This window comes from Myzus persicae, unplaced genomic scaffold (assembly GCF_001856785.1).
Source record: "Myzus persicae strain clone G006 unplaced genomic scaffold, MPER_G0061.0, whole genome shotgun sequence".
Classification (NCBI taxonomy): domain Eukaryota; kingdom Metazoa; phylum Arthropoda; class Insecta; order Hemiptera; family Aphididae; genus Myzus; species Myzus persicae.
In genome coordinates, this window is record NW_019101374.1 from 111625 (window position 1) to 126212 (window position 14588).

General features: G+C 27.3%; 2 protein-coding genes across 5 annotated transcripts; one reads left to right on the top strand and one right to left on the bottom strand.

Moving 5' to 3' along the window:
- Positions 1-14: 14 nt before the first annotated feature.
- Positions 15-9055, bottom strand: LOC111028867 (PHD finger protein 14-like). 3 transcript variants are annotated; one of them, XM_022307640.1, is made up of 19 exons: positions 8746-9055; positions 7308-7478; positions 7114-7235; positions 6933-7050; positions 6746-6874; positions 6434-6671; positions 5755-5859; positions 5191-5360; positions 4957-5128; positions 4751-4883; positions 4519-4681; positions 4316-4402; positions 4067-4229; positions 3870-4008; positions 3747-3798; positions 3391-3563; positions 3116-3327; positions 2362-2470; positions 15-303 (listed from the first exon to the last, which is right to left on the bottom strand). In XM_022307640.1, coding segments are annotated over exons 1-19 (2460 nt in total). In that variant the 5' UTR covers positions 8747-9055; the 3' UTR covers positions 15-300. The 3 variants fall into 3 exon arrangements, with proteins under 3 accessions (XP_022163332.1, XP_022163330.1, XP_022163329.1); XM_022307638.1 differs by having other exon boundaries at positions 15-308; XM_022307637.1 differs by lacking the exon at positions 15-303 and having other exon boundaries at positions 2168-2470.
- Positions 9056-9888: 833 nt separating this feature from the next.
- Positions 9889-14458, top strand: LOC111028868 (transcription initiation factor TFIID subunit 6). Of its 2 annotated transcripts, XM_022307642.1 has the most exons (12): positions 9889-10211; positions 10372-10550; positions 11167-11253; positions 12046-12199; positions 12260-12410; positions 12478-12613; positions 13157-13336; positions 13418-13652; positions 13710-13852; positions 13927-14092; positions 14169-14275; positions 14334-14405. In XM_022307642.1, the coding sequence occupies exons 2-12, from the start codon at positions 10401-10403 to the stop codon at positions 14403-14405; spliced, it is 1581 nt and encodes a 526-aa protein (XP_022163334.1). In that variant the 5' UTR covers positions 9889-10211; positions 10372-10400. The 2 variants fall into 2 exon arrangements, with proteins under 2 accessions (XP_022163334.1, XP_022163333.1); XM_022307641.1 differs by lacking the exon at positions 9889-10211 and having other exon boundaries at positions 10401-10550; positions 14334-14458.
- The last annotated feature ends 130 nt before the right edge of the window (positions 14459-14588 follow it).

The window sequence follows — 14588 nt, forward strand, 5'->3', positions numbered from 1 at the left end:
TACTTCACATTTCATACTTAGTTAATTTGTTTTATTTGGAAAATCTAAAACTGAAATACATAGTAATGTAGTACACTAATATCATATGAGAATTACCTTTAGGTACTCAAATGATCTTAAATTTAAAAAAAAATATGATATATATATTATTTATATAATATTAACACATTATAAGGAATTGAACTTTAAAATACAATAGAAAGAAATATTTCAAAACCATTTAAAGTACAAATAATCATTGGAGATCATTGATACTTAACAATGTAGAAGATTTGTGCTTCCAAATATTTTTAAGAAGAGTCACTGTCCTGAAATATATTTATCAAATATTATTTTATAATGTAAAATAAAAATTATTAAGCATATTACTTAAACCTAATTTTACATTCTAATTTCTTTTGTTTATATTTACCTGGTAAACTAAAAAATAATATTATAAAATCATAGATAGGTAAGGCAATAAAAAATTGTATGAATTAATTTTAAAATTTGGGATTTTTAGTATTTAGACACAATTTTAATTTGATTGTACCATATTCTGCTTATATTACAAATCACAAATCTCTAAATTAATGGTTTTTTATAAATACTAAAGTAACATATACCAAGTAAAATGTTACGCATTGATTTAATAAAACCATATGCAGGTGGTAGCAGTAGCAAAATGTGATATTTACACTTAAATTTGGTACAATAGTTACTATTTATGCACCCACTAATATGGTACTATACATCTATAGTCTATACTCTACATATATAAGAATAACTAGTATGTAAATTATGTGTCTTATTTATAGTTCATATTTAACTGAATTAATGACTTAGAAACTGTATTCTTATTCTTTAAAACTTTTAAAGTATTAAATCAGTGGCGGATCGTGTCCATGAGCGACAGTGGGGCCCTTACAATAATATGAAAAAAGAATAGTTTAAATAATGATTTACTAATATAAATGTCTGTTGTATAATTTCAACAATTTAAAATAATTATAACAATGTCAAGAAAAATTTATTGTTATCTGAGAAAATGTGCATAATAGCTTTTTGTTCAGTAATCGGGTAATCCAATTTGTTACAGAACTTGGAACAGCATCTGAGTGGGTCCTATAATTTATATCTGTATTAGAATATAGTGCCCGATATACATGGAAAACCATGTTGTTTTTTTTATTCATAAAACTTAGTCAGACAGGAAATGGTGGCAAGGCTATGATAGCCGGATTGTGTCACAATTTATATCTTACATTCCATGTGTTAAAGCAACCAACAATGCATCAGCTGTAATTTAATGCTATTACAAACTTAACTATAAATAAATAACATAAATACTAAACCATATTTACATAAATCAAAAATTATACTCATATATTTACTCTTTTTGTTGTGACAATGGAGGTATACGTACATTTTATTGTACTACCATATCTAACACGCCACCACTGAATTAAATAGATAAATTATAAAATTGTATTAAAGATTTAAATTATTTGTAAATTTCAAGGAATCAAATCAAAAATTACCTTCAAACAATTACCAAGTAAATAATTTGCCATCAATTCAAGGCTTGGAACATAATGCGAGAAAAATAATAAATATGCAATATAATACTACTTAATTATTTTATTGTTATACAAAATAGGCATCTATATGGCAATAAACTTCAAAAAATACATAACTATGTAAATATTTTCATAATATGCAATTTTTTATTTATTATTAAATTAAAATCAACAAAAATCAATACTAAATCTATAGATGATTTAAAATATATAGGGGTACTTGAAAGGCAATATATTGTCAATGTTTTATTTCATTAATAATAACATTTATTATTTTTTTTGTTGATTCTTTAACAAAATAATTATTAGAATGTATAAAATCATTAAATTGGTAAAATGGTAAAATTATGTAAGAAGAGAAGATATAACATTAATTTTTTAATTTAAGTTTTATGAAATAGATTAGTGTTATCAGTTTTAAATAACATTTGCATGAAGTTCCAAGCCCTGGACTTATTATTATACTTTGTTTTTAATAAGAATAAACCATTTAGTGTTTGACAAATTATTTAAGTAAAGAAATCAGATCTCCCTAGTTTGACGTATTTGCAACTTTGCAACTTGGCAACAATAGATAATCATAATCGGTAATCACAGATTTACAGTCATTTACAGTATAACAGATATTTATTTTAGGAGTAATCAAAACTAAAACTAGTCTTCATCCACCAGCTGGTTTATTCTTATTTAAAATGGAGTATACACTTATTGGTGAATAAATGTAAATACATTTGTATTCTTTTTTTCAAGCAAAATATTTATATAAAGACTAATGGCAGACTTAAAGAGATAATTGATGTACCGTTGGATCACATTCAGCACAGTGCCATGAGTACCCACGAACTTTTGGTGATTTTTTCACTGGGGGATCAAGACAGCAAAAATGAAAATTTTTACTGCATTCATCACACCTGTAGAAATAAAGTATATAAATATAAAATAAGAAAAGGTATTTAAAATTTGATTATTTATAATTATATCTTAATTTATAATTTTTCAGCACTAATCAAAATTGTTTTTTCTTTTTACAGAAAAATAAAGTTTCTGTTTTATACGTAATGCATCTCTTTTTAGAAACAACTAAAATTAAGTTAATAAACAATAAAGGTATTACTCAATTACAATAAAATTATCCTATATGCTAGAGTTGGATCAGACTCAAAAATATGGTTTTGAACCGAACTTTTTAATTGTTTGTTGAACCGAACCAATACACATTGATTTATAGTAATCAATAAACTGCCAAATAAATTATATGCTAGTCAGGACAGGTAGCCTAGAAAGTATGAATAATTCAGTAACATAAGAAATAATCGTACAATAATGGTTTTACTCCCTAACAGCCTATTCATAATATTGTGTAAAAAACTAAAAGCTAAATATAATAGGTAGCCTTTTTAAAAATGTGAACAATTATATTATATATAATTAAAATTGTACGTTTTACAACATCACAACTAATTGAAAATCATAAAATAAAATAATTTACTATTCCTGTACATCATATTTCAGATATAAATTAATAGCTACAATATTTATGACCTTATGATACTTACTGAACCATTGTAATACTTGTTCCAGTTGTTTGACATGTGTTACATTTAGGAGTCAATTTAATGTCTGTTGATGTTGTGGTTATTCTGAGAGGTGCAACACTCTTTTCTGGTTTGGATTTTGTAGATGTCTGAGGTGTTTCATCTACTGGTGATGCAATAAGTAATTGTGAAGATGTTGTCTTAACTCCACTAGCACTTGGTACAGATTTAATCTAAATAGTAAATACAACACATTTTAAAATGATTCTGAAATTCTGTAAGTTATCAAAACGTACAAATAACTTAATTCCTTGACGGGGTGCTTCATTAACTAAATAATCATTAGCTGGTTCCAATTCTGAAATATTATTATCCCTGTGATGCTTGTGTTTGCGTTTGCGAGACTTGACTCGTTTTGTTATTATTTCTGGAGAATACCTTTCCCTGTGCCGTTCATGTTTTTTTTTCTCTAAAAATGTTTAAGGGCAAACAATGTCATGAATATAAATCATGGTTAGACAATTTAGTATGTTACAACATTTTTAATGGGTTGCAAAAAGGTAATATTAAAATATTTCAAACCAATTTATTAACATAATTGAATGAACCATCATAATTAAATCTTAACTTTTAAAATATTTTAAACACTTACTTGATACACCAGGCATTTTATTCTGTTCTGTAAGACTATTGATATCCTGTAGCTAATATATGATTAATTAATTTTTGGTTGAATAAAGAAAATATTGATTTCATTAAATAACTTTATACTTACATCATTAACAATAGATGAAGATCGATGACTGCCTGATATAGATCGCTCTCTTCCACCATACCTTAATTTTCTAGGAGCATTTGGATCAACTGTTTCTGGTTCAGAGTTAGAATTACTATTATCACACTCACTGCATTGCCTGATTACAACATATTTCTTAATACAACTTTTCTAGAATATTCAATATTTTTATTTACCATCCAAATAATTTCGTTTTCTTAGGCATTCGAGTCAGTGGTGGATTTAAACAACCCAAATGATAGTATAAATAGCATGTGTCACATTTTGCCAGCAAATGTTGATCATTTGTACGACCACAAATACCACATTTGTTGTACAAACCTAATGGTGCCACATTATCTGAAAAACAAAATATTTGAGTTTAATTACATACCATAAAATCAAATATGACATATTGGCTATATAACATTAAACACATGTTTTACCTGTAATTTCTAAACTATCATTATTTCTGATTGACATTCCAATACCTGACTTTAAGATAGCAGGAGTAGGAGTTGAACTGTTTATTACTAAATGCAAATAAAACAATTTGAATTAAAAAAAAAAAAATGGAATATAAATAAGATATCCTGAATTTGTTAGTAAATTATTGGTTAGGTTTCGAATAAAAAAAAATTGAACTTACTGAAAGAATTATGATCATTTGGAACTTCTCTAGTAAGTATATCTACATCTAAAATATTAGCAGCAATGTTAGGATTGCAAGAATTAATGACATCATGGTATGCTGTAATAAGATTTTTGAGTCCTAAATGTTTTTGTTTTAGAATTTCATTATTTTTGGACTCCTACAAAAAATGTAATCAAAGTATAAATGTATTACCTGATGTAATTATATTTTTAAATAATTGTATTACCTGATCATATTTTTTTTGTACAACTGTTAGTTCATCATGAAGTTTGTTGTTTTGCTCAGTATAATGTTGTAGCTGATTTTTCAAATCTGTCAATCTTAAAGTTCTATCATTGAAATAACTTACAAATTCCAAACTAAAAATGATTGATAAAAAATATTTATAACAACAAAGAAACAAAAATACATGAGTAATTTTATTTTTTTAACCTAAATGTTGCAGGTACATTCCATTTTTTTGGTACATCGCGCAATGCCTTTATTTGTCCTTCAATAGCCTCACAGGAAGCCATATTTACACCCATTAAACTACCTTTTAGCCAAAGGGCTCGACATGCTGAAGCTGATGTTGTAATAGGGCGAGGTACTTTTGATTTATATGCTATAAAAAAAATAAACTAAATACCTAATTTGAATACAAATAAATTGTTATAAGTTACTTACTAGACTCTGGTATACTGATTTTTTTCATTTCATAATACTTTGATCGTAATTTTTCAAGCCTTCGCTGATTGCGTTGCCATGTAGCTGATTTTTCAGAAGACTGTTGTTCACGCAATAATTTCATTTGCTTTGTTCTTAGTTGAAGTATTTCCCAATTTCTTTTCCTTTTCCTTGAAAAAAACATATTATTTAATATAAAAATATAAAAAAAACATAAATAATAATAAATATATTTAATTTAAAACAAGATTGGGCAATAATTACAAAAACATTATTATTCAAGTCGGGGACACAAAAAGTAGCATGTGACTGCCGTGACCTAAATTTAAAATTGTCTCATGTGTTCAATGTGTTCTCAAAACCTCTAAAAAAATTACAAATATCATACTGCATGTGCATAGGCCACCACAGGTTGAGAACCATTGTCTGCGGGTTGCAGTACAACTTGCTGTTGTTCGATACACACACCAATATTTTCGTGTCCCCGACTAAATTTCATTTTAATGTACATGAATATTAATATAATAAAAAAAAAATAAATATTTTAAAGACAAATATACTAACTTTGCAACCAGTTTGTCAACATGCAACTTGCAATGAGCATAAAATGGATCAGTTTGGTCAGTCTCCGGACTTGTTGCTTCTGATAAACTACCTTCTTGTTGAGCACTAATTAATATTATTAAATACTTATATAAACAATTATACCTTGATAAATAATATGTTAACATTTATATAGTTAGCATCGTAAAATCATAATTATTATTTTTTGGAATCTTGAGACAAATTATGACTAACACATTGTAATAGGTTTTCATATCCTATGGTAGGACGTGTGTGTATGTGTTTAATAGCTGTGGTTATAATATAATATAAGTTTTACAGTTGTGATAGCTAGAGAAACCAGGTAGAAGTGCTAATCGATTGACAAAGTAGACAATCATAGAAAAAGTAAATCCTGGTAGAGTCGAAGGAGGTAGTCGATAGCCTGTTAAGTAAATAGTCATGTAATTACTAATTAGTACTAAATTAAGTAAGAAATAAATAATATATATTGTTAATAATTGTAGTTTAGCAACAGTATCGTGTCCAGACATATATTCGTGAGGTCATATCTTGTTAAATAAAAAGAAACTTAAAATTAGAGAAAGAGAGGAACCTTTCAAACACGATGAATAAAAAATAAAAAGATTTACAATTATTATTTTTTTCCTAATTAAATAACAGTATATACTTATCATACCAAGTAACATGAAAATTAGATCTGCACATCCCAGCATCACATGCAATAGTCACACCAGTGCAGCTAAATCTCATATCTTTACACAAAATACATTGTTTATTACCCCATCGAGGTGTAGTATTTGCAAATAACATAACTTTACTGAGACTTGTGACTTCACCAAAAGTTATACCAGGTACATATAAAGCACATACTAAATGTACCCATTTTCCACAATCTGTCTCCTTAAATATTCCGCCTAAATTAAAATGTATTAATTCAAAAGTCGTAAAGACGTAAAGTCAATAAAATATATACAATTAATTTACAAACCAAAATTAGGACATAATTCACAAGTAGGATTTTCTATGCCTGCTTTACAAGCTTCACAAAACCATGGTTCCATAGAACACGATGAAACAGATGAACTTACACTTCCTGAATCATGAACGCCATAACAACCTAAAATTAATTGTTTTATTACTTACTACAGTTACATTATTATTAAATAAATATTTACCTTCATGAACTGATATACCACATTCATCACAATCTATTAATTCATTGACATCATCACTTGCATCGCCTAAGCAAATACTACAAATATGAATATTATTCACTATTTCCCTTAAATTTACCTGAAAAAATAGTTAATATTTTTAAATAGAAAGCCAATTATATACGAATCAGTTAGGTTGTACTTTAATAGAATTATCTTGGTTGGGTGTCATGATACCAGTAACATCAGTAGTCATATTACTATCATTACATCTGCCATTATTAACTTCATCATCTTTTTCAGCTTCTTCTTGATCACCATCATCTTTTAAAATATGTGTAAATGTATATGTATAAAAGTATAGATTTTTACATGAACATTTTTTTTTAAACATACCATCAGTAAAAGTGAAATTTGAAGCTCTATCAGAATCTGATTCACTATTAACATAGTGATCTTCAATACGGAAGTCACTATCAGATGAACTTTCACCATCTATATCATCTAAATGTACCAATTCCGGGTTAGCAGGAGGTTTGACTCTTCTTTTATTGGGATCACGTTCCACTATGAACACAGTAAAATATAAATTAATTTAAAATTATAAATGTCAAGTGTATTACCTTAATTTGTAGTTTTTAGTATTTAACCCGTAGTTATGATTAAATTATAAAAAGCATTAAAAAAACAATCCTATATTATAATATGAGGAAGTGGTATACAATGTGTATCAAAATATTTTCAAGTCCTTGTTACAATTATTGGTCCCTATATTGATTTTTAAAAAAAACTTTGGATTAACATTAACTGTAATCAGTAAACTATATTCTGACTAACTAACAATATTTGGTTTTTCGTTTAATAATTATCAAATGCACTCGATTTATATTGTCGATAAAACAAATATTTTCACACCTAGGTAAGATTTAAGATTTTACAAATTTTTTAGTCAAATTATTAAAATTAATTAAATATAATTTTATTTCTAAAATCATCCTTAGGAAAAAAATAAAACTAATTTGTGACAAAGTTTTTTTAATGTGAATAAAAGCAAAAAATACTTTTGTATAATGAATTAATATCTGACTGTTGGCTGTTGTCATCATGGTTATAACCATAAAATTAATCTTTAGTTTATAATTAATTAAATTTAATGTGGTTATCGCATACATAACACGTTTTATCAATATTATTGTGTTATTGATTAATTTATTATACATCCAAAAAAAAAGATTTATCAATTTGGCAGGGCAAAACTGATTTGATTTACTTTTAAGCAGGAGATTTTTTTTTCAAACAACCAAATACTGCGGTCATATCAACTAATAACCGACTAATCGCATTTCTACAACCCAACTTATCACAGTTAGGTTTAAGTTTTTTGTCGATGCAACATACCTAAGTTTAAAGTGTTACTTGTATAATTTTAAAAGTAACTTAAATTGAAGTAGAGTTGGTGCAAATAGCTATGATCTTAAATGTATCTTAAAATATCATATTATGATTTTTTTTTTAGGGTTTATAAATATGATCAGTATTAATATTTTGTACTTTTAATTTACATTGCAACATGGTAGTTGAGAGGACCAAGAGTCGACTAATGGTGTAATATACCCCAAACCAACTAAGGACAATTAAAACAATAATATATAGGTACAGTTCAACAAAAAATGTATTCAAATAAAAGATAATAATGATATCAAAACTAAAATTAACACAAACATTCATCACAAACCAGACGGAACTACTACAGAATTTGATGAAAAATTATTAATACCATGTACACATGATAGGAAATGACCGTTTATTGTATAATACAAATATGCAGACTTACTTTTCAGTTTTCTGTAGCTATTCTTCAAGTTGATACAATATTCGATTTGTTTACAGATATAGATTTAATAGACTGATACACACATGTCTATGACGATGGCGAATGGAGTCATCTTGTCCGTGTAAACTAAAGACAAAATATACAGATCTTCATAATATACATATCTTATGGTGTAAACAATCTGATGATGCCCATCTTTGCACCTTAGATCATATTATGATCTAAACTCGGCACATTACCCGTATTGAATTTTGACTGTTAAGTGTTAAGTGTTAACAACCAAACGCACATAAATACATAGCAATTGTAATAATACGAGCGACGAGTCATCAGCCGGACAAGACGCGCTATCTATTCTGTATAGTATATTATACGCATGTGCGTCGTGTGAGTGTACTCGTCGCGTATTTACACCCGAAGACTGGATAAATATGCAACAGTTTCCATTGCACACGTCCATAATTATTATATTATACTATTATTATTTATTAGTTTATTACATATTTTCATATCTCATTACTTCATAGTTCATAAGTCATCGAGACTCGTCGCTAATAAGCGCTTCAAATCATCGGGATATGGGTAATGGGTTGCGCGGTGATTATATCCATTTCAGTCGCGAAACGTGAACACGTTGCACGTTATGAATGCAAGGATAGACCGGTCGCCGATGTCACTATGCGGGGGACATGACTGATTATTGACATGCATTATTTATTGAAAATATTTATTATTTATTTTATAATACATTTATATTAATATTTATTTATTATAAAGTTTATAATCTATGGTTATCAGATCCTTCAACATTGAATAAAAGGTCACAGGTGAATCCTTCGACGTTCGACCAAATAAACTAAGTTTAGTTTAAATGGTCCAATGGTGTATCTATCCGACTATCCCCCTCATCGCCATATTGTTTATTGTTTAACAAATATATTAATTTGTAATACAAATAATATTGGGATTTGTGGTTAAAAAAAAGTAATACCCACAATGCAGTGTAGCCAGTAGATACTTTTATCTATGCGGTTATAAAAATATATAGAAAAGAAATAAAATGGTTTTTATGTTAGCCTCATTAAATACATAGACATACGATGCTTTTAAAAATGTTAAGTTTTTATGTAAAAATACTATTTTGCATAGCCACATGGGTACGTTTACAAAAATTACTCAATTATTGTTATGTTTGTTTGTTATTATCAACTAACGGTATAAACAAACAATAGTCAGAAACACGGATATAAATACTTTTTCGAGATTACAATATTATGATCACGATTACAGATTTATGCTCTCATATCTATTATCTATAGATTGATACTGTTAAAGTAATTAAGTTCAAACCTTTTCATGTAAACTAAGAAACTAATAAATCAATTCTACATACAAATACTATAGATTTGATTACTTGTAGACTACTTGTTTAGTCTATGGTATAAATTATACAATACAGACGTACAGTAAGTTTTTTATACACTAGTACAATCATAGAATAAGAATATAACAATACTCGTCTCTAGTACAGTATATTGTATTTGAGTTTACTACATAGTACATAACTGAGCATTATATTTTTATGTAATAAATGTATAGTAATTTTTGTATTGTTTGATTACATAGAAATTTGGGATTATTGTATTATTATCAGAATGGGTGAAATTGAAGTAAACTATGGTTCTACTTTACCGACCGAATCATTAAAAGTGATTGCAGAAAGTGTTGGTATTGGTAATTTATCCGACGATGCAGCTAAAGAAATATCTGATTCTGCCACTTATCGTCTTAAATTAGTTTTACAAGTAAGTACATATTCAAACAATTTCCAAATGTGTTAACTAGATCACCACTCAAGAAGCAAGAACACATTTAAAGTCTAAAATCTAGAACTTAATAAATGGGCTATAATATAGTGAGTAATTTATATTACTTAGCCTTATAGTAACATTTATACTCTATATATTTCCTTAGACCATTTATAAAGATATAAAATAAAATAAAAGCATATCATTGAATCATGTATTATTTATGTTTAAAAATCTGTCCATCTGTATAACTGAACAAATGTATTATTTTTACAACATAATAAAACTCATATTTATATAGGCAATAGGTAGTAAGAAATTGTTCATTATAAATGAATAAACTGAATCAAGTATCAACTTTTCTTTTTTAAATAACACTTTTTTTTATAATGCTTAAAGCAAAAATGAGTACTAAATACCAGTAAGACCATTGTGTTAATATTTGCTACAATATGTTATGTAGCTATGTTAGGTATTAGAAGAAATTGTAAATTGATAATCCATAACTTACAAGGTTTTAATATTGATTTACTTAGATACTTACTACATATACTGTAAATATTTAAATTTTTTATACATTTTATACCTTATGTGTTTCTAATTTTGTTCTTAGGAAAGCAAAAAGTTTATGATGCATTCTAATAGATGCAAATTACTGCCATCAGACATTGATAATGCTTTAAAAGTTTTCGGTATTGAAGTAAGTTATTCAATTTATATTAGTTTATTATCTTCAAATAAATAGAATAATAGGTATTTAAATAACTAGTTTACTATTAATTTTATCATATATTTTACAATTAAAAATATATGAATCCCAGAGTACTTAAACATACAGCACGTTAGATTGAACCAAATATTCTTTTTTTTTCATTCAAGCTTATTTTAAAAAACTTAAAACAATACCACATTAGCCTGTCTCTTCAAATCATGACTATTTTTGTAGGGATACTAGACAACCCATATATTACGAGAACGTCCCATTTTTCAGCTAATTGTATTGTTTTGCGACAGGCCACAACTCTTCTTTTATTAAAACTTAAGTATAACTTATTTTATTTTATTAAGCCAACGTTAAAATTAACTCACCCTTCACCAGAATAAAGATTGTCCTATATCTATAGCAGTATTACTCAAGGTACTTTCATACAAAAATTTGTTGAGTCTTGACATAGTTTTAACATAGACTTTATTGTATGCATTTGAAGTTTGAAATCTAGCAACTCTATGTTATACTGTTTTTTGTGTTTACTTAATTGAAAAATAAGATGGCTCATTCGTTTTAAGTAGGTTCATAAGTCATTAGTCATTCTATCAAACCTTTATATGGTATCTAATTATAACAATGATTGCATCAATGGACATTTAATCATGGATTCTGTTATGTAGGAATCTGTGTATTTTTTATACAAAACAAGTAGAATAATTAGATTGATAAGAATTTATTTGATCTATTTACAACTATTCTAAAATACTATTGTTTTATTTTTAGCCTATATATGGATTTCATGCTAAAGACCATATACCATTTAGATATGCATCTGGTGGCGGACGAGAATTGCATTTCATCGATGATAAAGATATTGATCTCATTGAATTTGTTAATGCTCCTTTGGCTAAGTTGCCTTTAGAAATCAGCATTCGATGTTAGTCTCATTACATATAATTAATAATTAGTTACTACTTAATTTATATTAAATTTCTAGGCCACTGGCTCGCCATTGATGGAGTTCAACCAACTGTACCAGAAAATCCTCCTTCTGTATCCAAAGATGTTCAAAAACTTGAATGTGTAGATCCTTTAAACAAATTAAAAAAACCCATTGATAAGGAAGTTTCTGGACGACCATCTACTGGGTATATTTGGGACTATATTATGGTGTTTATATAAAAAAAAAATGTTTAAATCTATTTTTTTCATTAGAAAAGCTCAAAAATTACGCAATGTTGAAACTGTTCATGTGAAACAATTGGCAACTCATGAGCTATCAGTTGAGCAACAGCTTTATTACAAGGAAATAACAGAAGCTTGTGTTGGATCTGATGAATCTCGAAGAGCTGTATGTATTACAATATAGATTTGTTTTATAGGATAATACGTTTAACTGTGTACTCGTTTTTTTTCTTAGTCAAAAATAATTATTATTTGTGGTTTTGATGTGCTAAACATCACTATATGTATCCCTTTCATAGTGCTGTAACAAGCACAAGTTTCTAATGACTAATCTCAGAAACTACTTGACCAATTTTAATAAATGTTTTTTCATAGGTCCTTGGGACTGAGGATGATTTTAGATTATTTTTTTTCGATCCCAATAGTTACACTCAGAGATGAATTTTGTTAGTTACAGATTACATTACTATTAGTACATATTATGATAAATATTAATTGGCATATTTTTAATTTTTTTATGTCATACATAACAAGTTTCACACAAAAAGCATTTAGATGTTAACACATAAATTATCGCGAGTACTTACTGGCTCACAACTTTTTTGTACTCTCTGGTGTTATTAAATGGTATTAATTAGGTATTGATTATGAATAAAAAATATTAAAATAATGAAGAATTTTATAAGATCGAACCAATAAATTTTTTCAGGAAGCTCTTCAGAGTTTGGCATCTGACCCGGGCCTTCATGAAATGTTACCTCGCATGTGTACATTTATTGCTGAAGGAGTAAAAGTAAATGTTGTTCAGAATAATTTAGCATTACTTATTTATTTAATGAGGATGGTTAAAGCATTATTGGATAATCCAGCACTATATTTAGAAAAATATGTAAGTTCAATGGCATAAACATATTACTTATTAGTTATTACTATATAATTGTTATAATTTAATTATAAAATTATGGTTTAGTTGCATGAAATCATCCCTTCTGTTGTTACTTGTGTTGTAAGTAAACAATTGTGCATGAGACCAGAAATTGACAATCATTGGGCCTTGAGAGATTTTGCCTCTCGTTTAATGGCACAAATTTGTAAAATGTTTAATACACCAACAAATAATGTACAAACTCGTATAACTCGAGTATTCACAAATGCTACTAATTCAGATAAAACCGCTCTTCCTTCAGTCTACGGTGCTCTTGAAGGTAGATAAAAATAATCAACTATTTATAATCATAAATTAATCAAATTAAATGTTGTAGGTTTAGCAGAATTAGGAACAGAAACTATAAAAGTCTTTGTCATTCCTAGAGTACGCATGATATCTGATAGACTAGATTCACCAGAAGTTACACAGAATAATGTTGATCGAATATCCGGAAACCAAATTAAACACTTACTTTGCGTAATTTTTTTAACTTTAATTTAATTATATTTTTTTATAAATATTTTTTTTTTAATTTGCTTGTATTGCTTCAGAAAATATTGACTCCTGTGTTAAAAGTAACTCATCCACCACCAGATAGTTTAGATGAATACAAAAAAGAATTCGGATCTGTTGGTGTACAGTTGCATGCTGCTGTATGTAAAGCCCGTACAACGGCTATTGTCCAAAGTACAAGCAACCAAGCTGTAACACAAACAAGTAAATAATTGTGTTTGAATAAAATATAAAATGTCTGTTTTCATTTAATTAATAATATCAAATTAAACCTTTATAGATACACAATCTAGAACAGTTGTTGGTCGACCAGTTGCAACAACCACAAGTAACACCGTAAATCCTCAAAAATATGTCCTCATGTCTCAACGACCTGTTGCTGCACAAGTAAATTATTTAAATACTATAAATAATCATATTTTTAAACATTTCTTTTTGTTTTCAGACCCCACCAAATAAAGCTGTTTATATATCTCAGCAAAATATAAAATCAGAATTTCAAGATCCTAGTAATTGAATGTTGAGTTAAGCAAATTTAGTACATTTAAAATAAAGTTCATTTATTTAATACAATTAATTATTCTTGTAAATCCTAAAAATGTTATAAAATGAAAATAAATTAGAAGTTAAAGAAAAATTATCGATGTAAATTTGTAAACAATTTTCAGGGCTTGAAACCATTTATGTTGTTAACCGGTGT

Coding starts and splice junctions, on each gene's coding strand:
- LOC111028867 (XM_022307637.1), bottom strand. Junction 6,672..6,745: donor TGAATTATGTCCTAATTTTG/GTTTGTAAATTA, acceptor ATTTTAATTTAG/GCGGAATATTTAAGGAGACA. Junction 3,564..3,746: donor TAAAATGCCTGGTGTATCAA/GTAAGTGTTTAA, acceptor AAACATTTTTAG/AGAAAAAAAAACATGAACGG.
- LOC111028868 (XM_022307642.1), top strand. CDS start 10,401: ATGGGTGAAATTGAAGTAAACTATGGTTCTACTTTACCGACCGAATCA. Junction 12,411..12,477: donor TCTGGACGACCATCTACTGG/GTATATTTGGGA, acceptor TTTTTTCATTAG/AAAAGCTCAAAAATTACGCA. Junction 14,276..14,333: donor AACGACCTGTTGCTGCACAA/GTAAATTATTTA, acceptor TTTTGTTTTCAG/ACCCCACCAAATAAAGCTGT.